This window comes from Mercenaria mercenaria, chromosome 11 (assembly GCF_021730395.1).
Source record: "Mercenaria mercenaria strain notata chromosome 11, MADL_Memer_1, whole genome shotgun sequence".
NCBI classification, from domain to species: domain Eukaryota; kingdom Metazoa; phylum Mollusca; class Bivalvia; order Venerida; family Veneridae; genus Mercenaria; species Mercenaria mercenaria.
Genome location: NC_069371.1, coordinates 63,201,839 through 63,214,217, shown reverse-complemented (window position 1 = coordinate 63,214,217; position 12,379 = coordinate 63,201,839). Strand labels below are relative to the sequence as shown.

Genomic DNA, 12,379 nt, shown 5'->3' with positions numbered 1-12,379 from the left:
AATAACATTTTGATTGTTTACAGTCAAATCATGAACAAAACCATTAACACATTGAATACATGTATCTAAAAAAATTTGTTTGCCATTCATGTGATATATCAACGACATTGTTAAATTAAACCCGGGTCATCGTTTAGCTTTTGCATTAATCTTATAAGGGAAAGTTTTTTATTGAACTTAACGTTGTATAATATTTTCAGGTCCTTATGGATAGGATCATGTATTCCATTTAGAGTATGATAGAGTTCAGCTTGGGCCAGTACTAGGGATCGTTAGCGGCGTTACAAATCTCTTTACTTATCAAGAACAGACTCAAGCAAACCAAGTCTGCTATCAATTAGATGTGTGGCATTGTCTGCTTCTAAATGATGTTTGCTATATTTTATTGTCACATGTACGATGGTGAAAATGCGATGGTACGATGGTGATAACACGATGGTACGATGGTGAAAACGCAATGGCACGATGGTACGATGGTGAAAACGCGATAGTACGATGATTCAATGGTGAAAACGCGATGGTACGATTATGAAAACGCGATATTACATCGACATTTTACCATCGTACCATCGCATCATCGCGATTTCATCATCGTGCCATCGCGTTTTCACTATCGTACCATCGTTGTTTCATCATCGTACCATCGCATCATCGCGTTTTCGTCATCGTACCACCGTACATCGCGGTTTAAAATTCAATAAAAAGTCACGATTGTCCAAACGGAACACCGTATTTTATACATATTTTGGAACTTTTTTGCAGATAGGCAAAGCGCGTAGAACGTTTTAATTACCCTAGCTACGAATAACCGGCGCAGATTATTCATCTGTCATGATTTGATTCGACCGCAAATATTCGCACTGATAGTCAACTTGTTTACCCGAAAATACGCACAAGTACAGCAACGACATGCACTGAAAATATAGCGTCATTCGGACGTGGGAGGCGGAAGTAATCAACGCATAATCTAAGTGAATATTGTTGTTCTTAACGCATGTTATGTCGTCATCTGCTCGCAAAGATAACCAGACATGTTAAATTACGTAGAGACTTTAGGAAACACCCGACTGAAAATTATAACCTAATGAAGCAGACACCGCAACAATGTTAGGTCATTTGTGTCTTAATCTTCAAGTGATGCAAACGTTTTGTGAATGGCAAAAAATAACTAGAAAACAGTGAAGGTCGAGGGAGAAAACACAATATCCGTGATTCGACGTAAAAGTCAATCTATGATGCCTTGAATACAAATCAACCTGTCCGTTATGCTTGGCATGGGTGCATGGTGTTTTTCAGTATTCTAACCAAACAACTTATGACTTATGAGGGATCTACTTTCCAGATTTTATGTATTTTAATCAAAATTAAGAAATGAAATTAACAAAATATACATTAATGCAAACTTAAATAAAAGCATCATGACGAAGTCATGATGTTGTTAACGTCGTTGACATATGATCACCGTGCGCCGGATTCGTGTAAGTGACTTGTTTTCGAGGAGGCATACCTTCTGACCCTATGATCATAATTAAATCAAATGTGCAGTGAAGTTAGTAGAGAAATAGCGAATTATGATTGTGTGATTTAGGTTGCTTCATTTAAAAGCTGGAGACAAAGTCTACGTTATTTTTGAACAGCCCTGGTAGTCGCAGGCAACCTCTTGTTCTATAAAACTCCATTTTTTCTCATTCTGCGCGGCGATGATACAGACATGAATCTCGGGGCCTCCGTGGCCGAGTGGTTAATGTCGCTGGCTTCAAATCGCTTGCCCCTCATCGATGTGGGTTCGGGCCTCACTCGGGGCTTTGAATTCTTTATGTGAAGAAGCCATCCAGTTGGCTTGCGGAAGGTCGGTAGGTACCAGCTCGTGATGAAATAATGCACGGAGGGGCACCTGGGGTCTTCCTCCCCCCACCATCAAAGCTGGAAAGTCGCCATATGACCTATAATTGTGTCGGTGCGACGTTAAACCCAACAAAAAAAACAGACATGAATCTCGTTCATGAAAAGACTGCTACACCGCAATTTAAACTATATCATGTCAGATCTCAAATGTACGCGCAACATCTTTTTCTATATTTCACAAATTATGTTATTTTCATGCTGACTGACTTGCTTGTTAATGTGAAATACTTTGAACTAACCAACAGGATACTGATGAGCTTATTCATCGTTCGTCCTTCCTCCGCCTGTGTTAAATTCTTGAAATATACATATTTGTAGAATACCTCCTTACCGCAAACAATTCTGGAAACAGTACAGAAGCAGAGCTCAGATATCTGACTGCAGTTCCGTTAATTGGCAGTTTTACACTAATGACAAGAACTGTCAAGAATGAATTTCTAGCATTATGTATCAGTCTCTCAGTTGTATATTTGCTTTTTTCACTTTACATGATAATTATATTGCTATATCACTGTATGGTAACTACAACGGTAGCCGTGTGTTTGGATTTGTCCAATATGGCCGCTCAAATCAAGAAACAATGGAACTTCATGTAAGTTCTTGAAGATATTTACTACGCCTTGCTATGTTTCGTTACTACACTTTGTTCAGTAATCGCGGTAATGTCTAAAGAAGTATCGCCGGACTGATATGGCGATCGGAATCATATTTAGCATAGATATATCTTATTAACTCATGGAAATTGTCCAGTTTTCGGTCAGATGTTCCAAAATTTCATTTTTATTATCTGTTAAATTGAAATATTTGGACTAAATGGATGTAAATATACTTTATGATAGTCTCTAGTATAAGTATGCATAAACTGTGATATGTACAAAGCACCTAAGATTCAAAAGGACACAAAACGTAGTGTGTAGTAAAAACATGAATGTAACGGTTTGGATAAGAAATGTACACCGGTTTGGCTGATTTAATCTCCTTGGATCTTTGCGGTTTGGATTAACACTTTTAACTGCTAATTTCGAAATAATGTTTGTTTCTAAGTAATGTTTTCATATTTTACAATGGTACATGTTCAGTTATATCTATTTTAGATTATTTTAAATACATATTCTTACAAAATAGGGATGTATACTTAAAAGAAAAATACTCATAAGTTGATCAATATGAAGGCTGTTACTGTTAACAATTTTGAAATCAATAATGTCTGAAATGAGTATACACATATCCTTGCAGATGACCATGAAAAAAATGTGTTAAAATAGAGTAAATGATCAATGCATGCTGAAGACTGCTTCAGTTCGGTACACATTGACGCACACCTCACAAGTGATATATGCGTTATGACTTGCCTAAATGAACATCCTCTTGGAAGCCATGCTCCATGATCTGCCGGAAATACGTTAAGCGACAGGTTTAATATATAGTGTTTAATTAACACACGTCTTGTACACCTTATAACCTTTCTGTATGTACTAACACGTTTATACCCTAGTGGTGATTTTGTCAATAACAGTTCCAAGGCGACGCCCAAATGTTTGTTTATTTCTTTCTTCTTCTTTACAAAACTAATACATTATAGTATGTCTTTATATTTTGAGAATAGTTAAAATGCTCATTTATACATTCACTGCTGTAGGGTTCTGTTTGAAGACGTTTTGATCTTACATCGTGGTATTTCCTATTGGATATATTTCCCATTTTAAAATTTCTTTTCTTTTTCCAGTCTGGAACACCAGTGGGAGAGGAATGGCCACGAAAAGCAGTGGTCAATACCAATCTTCGTTGGAAATTCAAACGCACATGTTCATGTGGTTTTATCAATTTTGATACCGGTTTGTCGTGCAGGAATGTGAATTAAGTTGCGGTCCAAACCGGTGCATGTACTAATTCCAAACCGTTAACAGTTTTTCATTTACTTGTATCCAAACCGTTACACACTTGATACATGTGATTGACTTTGGATGGTACTTTTTCGCAAACATACTATACTTTTAGTTTAGAGACCGATGTCAAGATATGTGAAAATGTTTCTTCTTTCTTCCTAACAGATTTTTCTGACGATACAATTACAAGAGTTTTGATAAGATCATTTAAAAGTTTCGTTTTCGCTTCTTGATTGCCATAATCTGCACGTTTTTATCACTTACTATCTTGAACTGGCATGATTTCATCTTTTTATATTGAATAACTTGGACCTTAGAATAAAAACTGAAAACATAGTAATTTTTTATGTACAAAGATGTGTTAAATCGTACAAAATATAAAAACTTACGTGATGTTTTTGACATTTTTCGCTGGGAAGAGGCCATATTGGGCAGATCCAAACACACGGCTACCGGTGTAGTTACCATACAGTGCATATTATCTTTTTTTTGCACAAAAAAAACAACACATTCGTTCGTAACGCACTTCCCTTATCAGTTGTATCTCATTACATTAATAAGACGTTTATATCTAGGATTTGACAGATCTGGATATTCATTTCGTGAAACGCAACAAGGAGTTTAAAAAGGAAATTGTTTATAAAGGTATGAATTTTAAATGTTTTAATTATAAAGCAATGATAAAAAGATACATATTATATGTCTATTCGAACCTACTTGTTTTTTTTTGTATCGCCGAAATGAAACTGAAACAACTTTTATCATAAAAGCCAATATTATATGAACAAACATTTATTTAGTGTTGAATAAGGGTAAAAATGTCAATTTTCGACGGGAATCTCAATATTTCTTTCAATTCCAAGGTAAGAGAATTACGGAAATTCAAATTTAGTGTTGAAAATGACTTAATATTGTCTTTACGGTAGATTTCCTGTCGTTATATTGGTCATTAAGTAGCCGCTAACCTGTATCAAGATAACGCGCTAAATCATATAAAATTTTAATGACTTGACGTCACATTTATTGACATCATCGCATGTTGAAAGTTCCCAGGCAATGTTAACGCTTGTTTGTGCTGAAAGCAAATATGTTGATTTCTGACAAAACACCGCAGCGCGCTGTTCTGCATTTTTTGATTAATAAAAAATATGTGCAGACGATAAATAATACATACTGAGAAAGAACAGGAACAATGAACAATAGGTTTTTGAACAGGTGATATGAGCGTTTCACAGATGGCGATAACGCCACAAAGCTTGTAGACTTGTATTGGCACGTTCAGACAAGTATGTTCTATATTTCGAACACTGTGTGATAATTTTCTGTTGGGTACCACAGTTGCCGAAAGTTGCGCCTGTACGGACATACAGGAGAGGGGTGTACCTGGATGTTTTGAACTGTACGCCAGATATGAGCAGCATAGCTATGAACCAAGCTAAAATGCTGCGAATGTGGGGTAGGTGAGGGAAGGGGTCTCCATCTCCAGGCGGATTGGGTGTTTAGGGCCTCCCTTGAAAATGTTGTAAAATGTTCGGCATGAGATCTCTTGCTATATTCCAGCGTTAATATATTTTGTTTGTCACCATTTTACTACATATTACAACGATAATCATTTAAATTCATAGTTTATCACACCGCGCATGCTTACTGGCAGGGATCGGGACAGTGTCTTAAATTACAACTGGAGCTGCCCCGGATACTTGGGGGAATATAACCATTTTTCGTATAGAGTCCTATATAACTTTACCCTGGAATGTGTGTGCTCAATCGCTCTGGCACGATAGTTGGCCCGTACTAGTATTCATTTATAATGTTATCTAAGATTTTAAAATGTTAAATATCTATTTCACAGATTTTTCCTTTAATTACTTCGATACAACTGAATTATGCCAGACTTAATAATTATGTTGAAAATTCAGAGTTATGTGAATTGCTCTATACAATACACGCCAGTGTAAAACAACTTAAAATCAACAGTAACATTAGAAATATAGTTATGTTTCAAAATATTTGCATCACAGAAACACTGTGTCATTCTATGATATATTTTATTGTGCAACTGCCAAGACCGTCGCAGTCATATTTGTGTATCGCCAAATGGACCTAACAATATGTCTGTTAGGATAACTGCACATAAACTCTTACCTTATTCCAACTGCTACACATGTGAACAAGTTTCAAATTATTTATTATACAATATACTCTGCGATGTAAAGATTGCATTTTTATTAGGCAATGAATGGAACGTTAACGCACACATTAAGGATGTACTAGTTTTTTGTTGTGGTTGTTATCGTTTTTGAAATCTTCTTCTAATCAATGTTTACTTTAATGCATGACTTCTGCATCCGAATTTTGACAGGTTTTTGATAAATGTAATTACCCAAATATTGCACATATTTTAAGTTTTCTCACGCGAAACGCAACTTTCTCTAGTTACTGTAAATAACATCTAATATTTACAAACGGAAATTCAAACTGCGTAAATTGCTAAATGGTATTTCGGTGTCTAGATTTGGATATGGATTGATAGATTTAATTGCAACCATGACAAAATCTTCAATACCACGCCAAGAGTGTTACATTTAACTTTTTTCTATCTCGAGACGTCGGCTGATAATTTTTGTTTTGTTGCTTCTCTCCTAGTTTACCAATAAAACACATGTCATTTGGAGATAACAACTTTTCCGATATGCCCAAATTACGTACATCGAGGTTTAATAGACATACATGGTAAAATGTTGGTGTGTTTGTAAAACGAGCGCTCGGTCGTTGCCGTAGAAACTTGCATGCACAATAGATTTGTTTGGTATAACGACGCAATAATACAAATTTAGATCAGACGGGAACCTTCTAGCGTTCAAGGTAGAGGAAGACCCCAGGTGCCCCTCAGTGCATTATTTCATTAGGTAGATCCGCCGACCTTCCGTAAGTCAGCTGGATGGCTTCCTCGCATCATATGCACAAGAGAATCTCTTTTTGACTGAGTATCGCAAAATGATTCCCGTTTCTACGTAAAACGTCCAATTAGTATACATGTATTATAAATCATTGGCTAGAATTTTGTACTAGTAATAAATATTTATACTTTGTTTAGCTAAACGTGCCTTTTGTCGTATTTAAACATGTTTTATAGTACTGTTAATAACCAACTGCATGTTTATGTACACTAAATGTAAACGTGATAATTGTTCATATTTTCAAATGTAAAATTCGGATCTATAGTGCACCTTTGAGATATGGTCTGTAGCTTGTATCCGCTCGTATATTTGTATGTTCGAAACCCCACACGAGGTGTCTATTTTTTTTTTAAACGTGTAAGCCATTAAACTGGCTTTATGATAAATCGATGGCTATATCCAAGTTAATGGCTAAAGTTATGTCCGAAGGAGGCACGCGGGGTCTTCATCCCAACATAAGACACTGTTAAAAGCTGGATAGTTCTTTTGAGACACAAACACGAACTTGTAAAACATTGCAAATTTACTTTAATTGATCATCTTATATTAAGCTTTCTAAACATTTTAGGGTTTACCTGCATATTTTCCATGGCATTAATACACTTTTTTCACTTGCACTGTTCGAATGTTCTACTTAAGTTTGCCACCTGGGCATTTAGGTTCTTGTGAGACATTTCTATGCGTAATTTCTGCTATAGAAAACTTTAACCAAGGGATGCCCAATATACACATATCCGTTCGTTTTGTCCTCGCTGTCAGTTCGTGTACTCGTGCGCGCGAGTGTGCTTAAGTGTTTCTATTTGTGGCAGACCTATTTGGCGGTCTGTATCTCTGGCTGTGTTTGCTGTACTATATACGTGCTCTATGATTCCATGGAATTTACACTTCCCGTTTATGTTTTTTTCTTTATTCACGATTATTAAAAAAAACACACAAGTCAGTCTAATTAAATATTTTAAAAACGAATTTGATAATCTCATTAAGTTGATATACATGTATACGATGTTTATTTAAGAAACAAATAACACTGTTATAACAACAGTGTTATTTTGTTCTTAAATAAACATCGTGAGGTAATGATGTTACGCTTATGTCTAGTTGTTGCAAATGAAGCTACACAGTAAAACTGGTTATAAGTTAAACCATTGAAAGACATGGAACAAAATTCAGATTGTATATAATAAACTTTAGTTAGGAAATGTAAGTAACATGTTTAAAAGTAAGACTATGTAAATATAAATAAAACATTGTGAACCTGCACTTCGTGAGATTTGTACATTTATAAACATGATGATTGTAAAACAGCAAATGATAACTGGCATTATTTAAAAACTGTGTAGTCTGGGTTAAAAAAAAAAACTTCTTTATAGCTTGATAGTTTACTTTAAACAAAGCATTTTAAATAAACATCTTTAGTTATAAAGTAATTGCTGCGCCGCCTATAGCATTCCGGAGAGTTGATACTAGATAAAAACTAAAAAAAAAATTATTGATAATTGTCTCTGTAGATCAATTGGTTAGAGTGTAGAGACGCGCTAGTTTTCCGAGTTCGAATCCCAGTTCTTTCTTATTTTTTATTTTTTTCCACTTCTTTTTCATTTTTTTACTTTTTTTTTTTTTTCATTTTCTGGAAAATAACTCAATAAAATTATTATGCAATATCTGACCACGGACTTGAAAATAGTTCGGTGTCTGTAGTCTATTCTTTCCTATTTCTAGCTTTAGTTTAAGAAGTGTTTCCGTAATAATCTATATATTAAACTGTTTCAATGTTATGTATATATATAACTTATTTATATTTTTTCTTACGCCTATTTTGGGCAGTTGTCTTCAACTCTTGTTCACATTTGTAAAACCCTGTTCTTGCAGCGCTATCAGACGCTTTGGTTTGTTTGTTACTGTCACAGGCTTCTCTAGGTTGTACCGTAAAGCTCAACTGAGCTTGAAGAAACACTCAGGGGAACGCACCTCGGCTATCTTTAGATATATATGGAAATGCAGTTGCCGAAAGACCCTTAACAAAGAAGAGATATATTCAAAACATCAATGTATGTAATTCTTAGTCGGTGATATATTAACTTATACTGTATTGATTTACAGATAAAAATGGCAAATGACTTTCTTGTTTCAAAATGGAGAATGTGGTTTTCCTGGTTTGACCACAACAAAGACGGCAGAATTAGTACGGAAGACTCAGAGAGTGTTGGGTATGTTTACACTGCATTAAAGGCATTTCTGGGAGTTGTTACTGCGCAGCTTTGACTGCAATTGCCGATCTGTTACTTGCAGATTCTTTTTAAGGGTATGATACGAAGATATTAGATAATTGTAGACAGTATCAGACTATTTGAATAAATCGAATGAAAATGTTTCTGCTGGTAAAAACCTAAAAAGCCGGTTTATATCTAATAGAAAAGCGAATTAATGAAAGAGATGCCTGTTTTCAAGTAAAAAGACAAACGCTACAGTATATGATTGTAACTGTTTGTGTGTATGTGTGTCTTTTTTTTTTATTCATATTGCATATATGTTATAGTGATAGCTTTTATCTATATTGTTAATATATGTGTAGAAAATTATATTTAGCAATGACGGCTATCGGAAATGAGCAACATAAAACATATTTGTTTAAACAATTATCCAAAAGTGAGTTATTTGTTTTGTAAAAAGTCTTATATGTAAGTGATTCAGAATGATTATCCGTGCTTTCTACGTTTTTGTTTTGTTGCGTATACTGTAAACAAATTACACCGTAAAAAGTTGCCCGTTGAAACAGAATTTATACAGGATCTGTCTTTAAAACTAAAATAATTGAAGTTACAGTGATGATGATGATGATGATATAGGGAGTCAGTGGCGCAGTGTTTAGCAGGATGGACTACAACGACAGCGGTCTGGGCTCTGTTACCGATCGCGGCTGAAATTCCGACTAGTGTTCAGTGCTTGGTGATTTACTTTAAATTGGTACTGTTTCCAGCCTCCAGCAGCATTGGCCTAGACTGGATGCTGGAGAGGTAAACATGACGCCTTTCGTGGGCTCGGCTGGAAATAAATTGTTCTACCCATTCCAGGTGGAGACTTTCGTCGACTACCCACGTTAAACAAGAAACTCTACCTTTTTGATGATGATGATGATGATGATGATGCTGATGATAATAATGATGAGGATACATTAGACTCGCATTTTCACACATATTTTACACTGGTATCGTAGTACAGTATTAGGAATTACAGCAAAATGTTTTCAATTTCAGACCTATGAAAGTTTATCGGTTTTGCACATGCGGTTTTTGTTGCACGCTTCCCATAGTATATAAACCGAGCTAGATGATAAGGCCACATACAGAGACTTATGGTCTATCTTAGTTTGTTCTTTCTTACAGGAATAAATTTGCCAACCTTCATCATTTAAATGCGCAGCGGAAGAAGGTTGCTGTGGACACGTTCTCTGCATGGTCGAATGAGTATGTAATGTGGGGCAAGTCTGAAATCACGGAAGCCGAGTTTATCGAGTGTCAAAGAAGGGCATTTGAGACCGATAAAGAAGAATTTGGAAGACGAATGCGGGAAAACGAGGAACTAGTATGTAATTTAATGGATATGGATAGCGATGGAATGATTACAGTGGAAGATCATATGATCATATGTAAGTCGACTGAACATAACGACGAGGCTTATTACCGGAAGTGTTTCGATGTTTATAGTCCTGATGATGGGAAAGTTCCGGTGAAAACACTGGTAGAGTTTTGGACACGATATCTTACCTGCGACGATGACACCAAACCAGATGCGCTTGTGCAATTCTTTAAGGCTGACATTTAATCGCTTTCAGGGACTCTATAGTTCATATTGCTGTCAATATAAACATTATGTTTACCGTGAACTTTTATAGCTGAATGAAGTCTAAAGCTTAACATTAATTGGTGTAACCCTGTCACATGTTGTTTTTGAAGAATAGGCAACTTAGTTGTATTTAGAAATCTAAAAAAGCTTCCTGACATAATTGCTGCATAATAAAGAGCCTAACGTGTACATAAAAATGTTATTTGTTTTTATCCCCATATAAATAACATCTAAATTTCATCTCAGATTAAAACTTATTTCAGCTGTAGATTTAAATATTACAATGGTTTCTATAGCTTGCTGAAAACTCTTTTCCCGATCGGATAAACTTATTGTCCTTTAAGTCATGTATTGTTGCAGGTTGCTTGATTTGTTTGCGAAAATATTAAGGTATTAAAGTGGCATCAAAGAACGACTGCATACTGCAAAGTTTATAATAGTTCTTTTATTGCATATAGTTGATAATAAATTATTTGTTTACTGGTAAAATCTATATTAAGAAAACCACCCTACAGTCCGATCAATTCGTAACTGGAAATGCAAAAATACTTTATGGGAAAAGCACCAAAATTGGCACAGATTTTAATCAAAGCATTAGAATTTTTTTCATGGGCCCAATTTGATATATGTCAAGATGGCCGATATGGTGGCCAAAACTCCATATTTACCGAACGGTAAAAAATGCTGTTAATTTCTTTCTTTTTCCGTGGTAACGGCTAAAATTTAGCCTTTAAAACTCAGTTTAATATTATCATAGCAAAGAATTTGGCATTTCTTTTCATACTTTAAAGGTTTTTTTTTTTATGTTTTACTTTATGTAGTTTGTATATATTACTTTTATTCCCTCCACGACAGCATATTACAAAATTGTTAATACTGTTTAGCAGGAGGGGGCTTATGGATCGCTCCCGTACGTTTGGCAATCATTCAGTCATGCGAAGTGGGATACTGCGGTAACTTTTAAAGTACAACATGTTTAGTCATGAAACGTGGTACATGGATAGACAGCAATGTTGAGAATGCCAGCGACATTTAAACTTATGGCTATGGCAACAAATGTTGTTGCTACGGAAAAAACAGTCCGTGAATATGAAAAAAAATGTATTATCCGGCAATTACTTTGAAACTAAGAGAGATTGTTTCTTGAAAAGTTGCACTTAGGCAGAAGAAAAAGTTGAGAACATGATTGTTGTTTTATTTTCTCAATCATTCACAAATGGCGGATTCTTCAATAACTACAAAAGTACAAATTTCAAAAACTGTAAGATGGTAAGTTATTTACAAAATGTGCAGGTCCATTAAATTAGATTTTATATAAACCTTGGTTCCTATGACAATAAATACGACAACTGTCCTTTCGGTTTGGGACAGTCACTAATAAATTCAAGAATAGATGATAGCGATGGGCTAGTAGGATCAAATGAAACAACGTTCATAATTATGCACCCATTGTCACAATTTTTGCATAATACATTGATCAGATAATTATTGATTATGTAAATTTAAATGATAACTGTGTAACAAAGAAGAGTAAGGCTGAAAATATTAAATTTGCTCTCACAGTCAACACATAGTAATTATTCTGTGATATATATCACTCAACAAAGTTAGCTGGCATTTGAAATCAGGTACATGTCAGATACACGTGTCAGTATACACAAGCACAAGATGGCAAGAGATGGTAGACAACATTCGTTAACTTTCATAAGGCAGTTCAGCACTGTTGACAAATTAAATCTTCCTCGAAAGCCTATTTATGTTCCAAGTGAAGCTATTAGCACGAGA

At 35.1% G+C, this 12,379-nt stretch overlaps 2 protein-coding genes across 3 annotated transcripts in view; both read left to right on the top strand.

The window, feature by feature from the left end:
• The window catches only part of LOC128546612 (glutamate-gated chloride channel-like), a 33,708-nt gene extending 22,776 nt beyond the window's left edge, over positions 1-10,932 (top strand). Inside the window, exons 9-10 of one of the 2 annotated variants that reach the window (XR_008366093.1) lie at positions 8,852-8,958; positions 10,135-10,932. The gene's annotated coding sequence lies outside the window, so the exon portion shown is untranslated. The remainder of the gene's footprint in view (positions 1-8,851; positions 8,959-10,134) is intronic. The other variant, XR_008366094.1, reaches the window with a different exon arrangement.
• Positions 8,858-10,573, top strand: LOC128546797 (sarcoplasmic calcium-binding protein-like). The gene is made up of 3 exons (XM_053518144.1): positions 8,858-8,958; positions 9,598-9,765; positions 10,135-10,573. Exons 1-3 carry the CDS (start codon positions 8,858-8,860, stop codon positions 10,571-10,573), a joined length of 708 nt encoding a protein of 235 aa, XP_053374119.1.
• Positions 10,933-12,379: the final 1,447 nt, after the last annotated feature.

Bases quoted from the DNA above. Each gene is read 5' to 3' on its own strand.
- LOC128546797 (XM_053518144.1), top strand. From the start codon at position 8,858: ATGGCAAATGACTTTCTTGTTTCAAAATGGAGAATGTGGTTTTCCTGG. The intron at 8,959-9,597 runs GTATGTTTACAC...ATGATGATATAG, and splicing joins GAAGACTCAGAGAGTGTTGG to GGAGTCAGTGGCGCAGTGTT. The intron at 9,766-10,134 runs GTAAACATGACG...TCTTTCTTACAG, and splicing joins CTAGACTGGATGCTGGAGAG to GAATAAATTTGCCAACCTTC.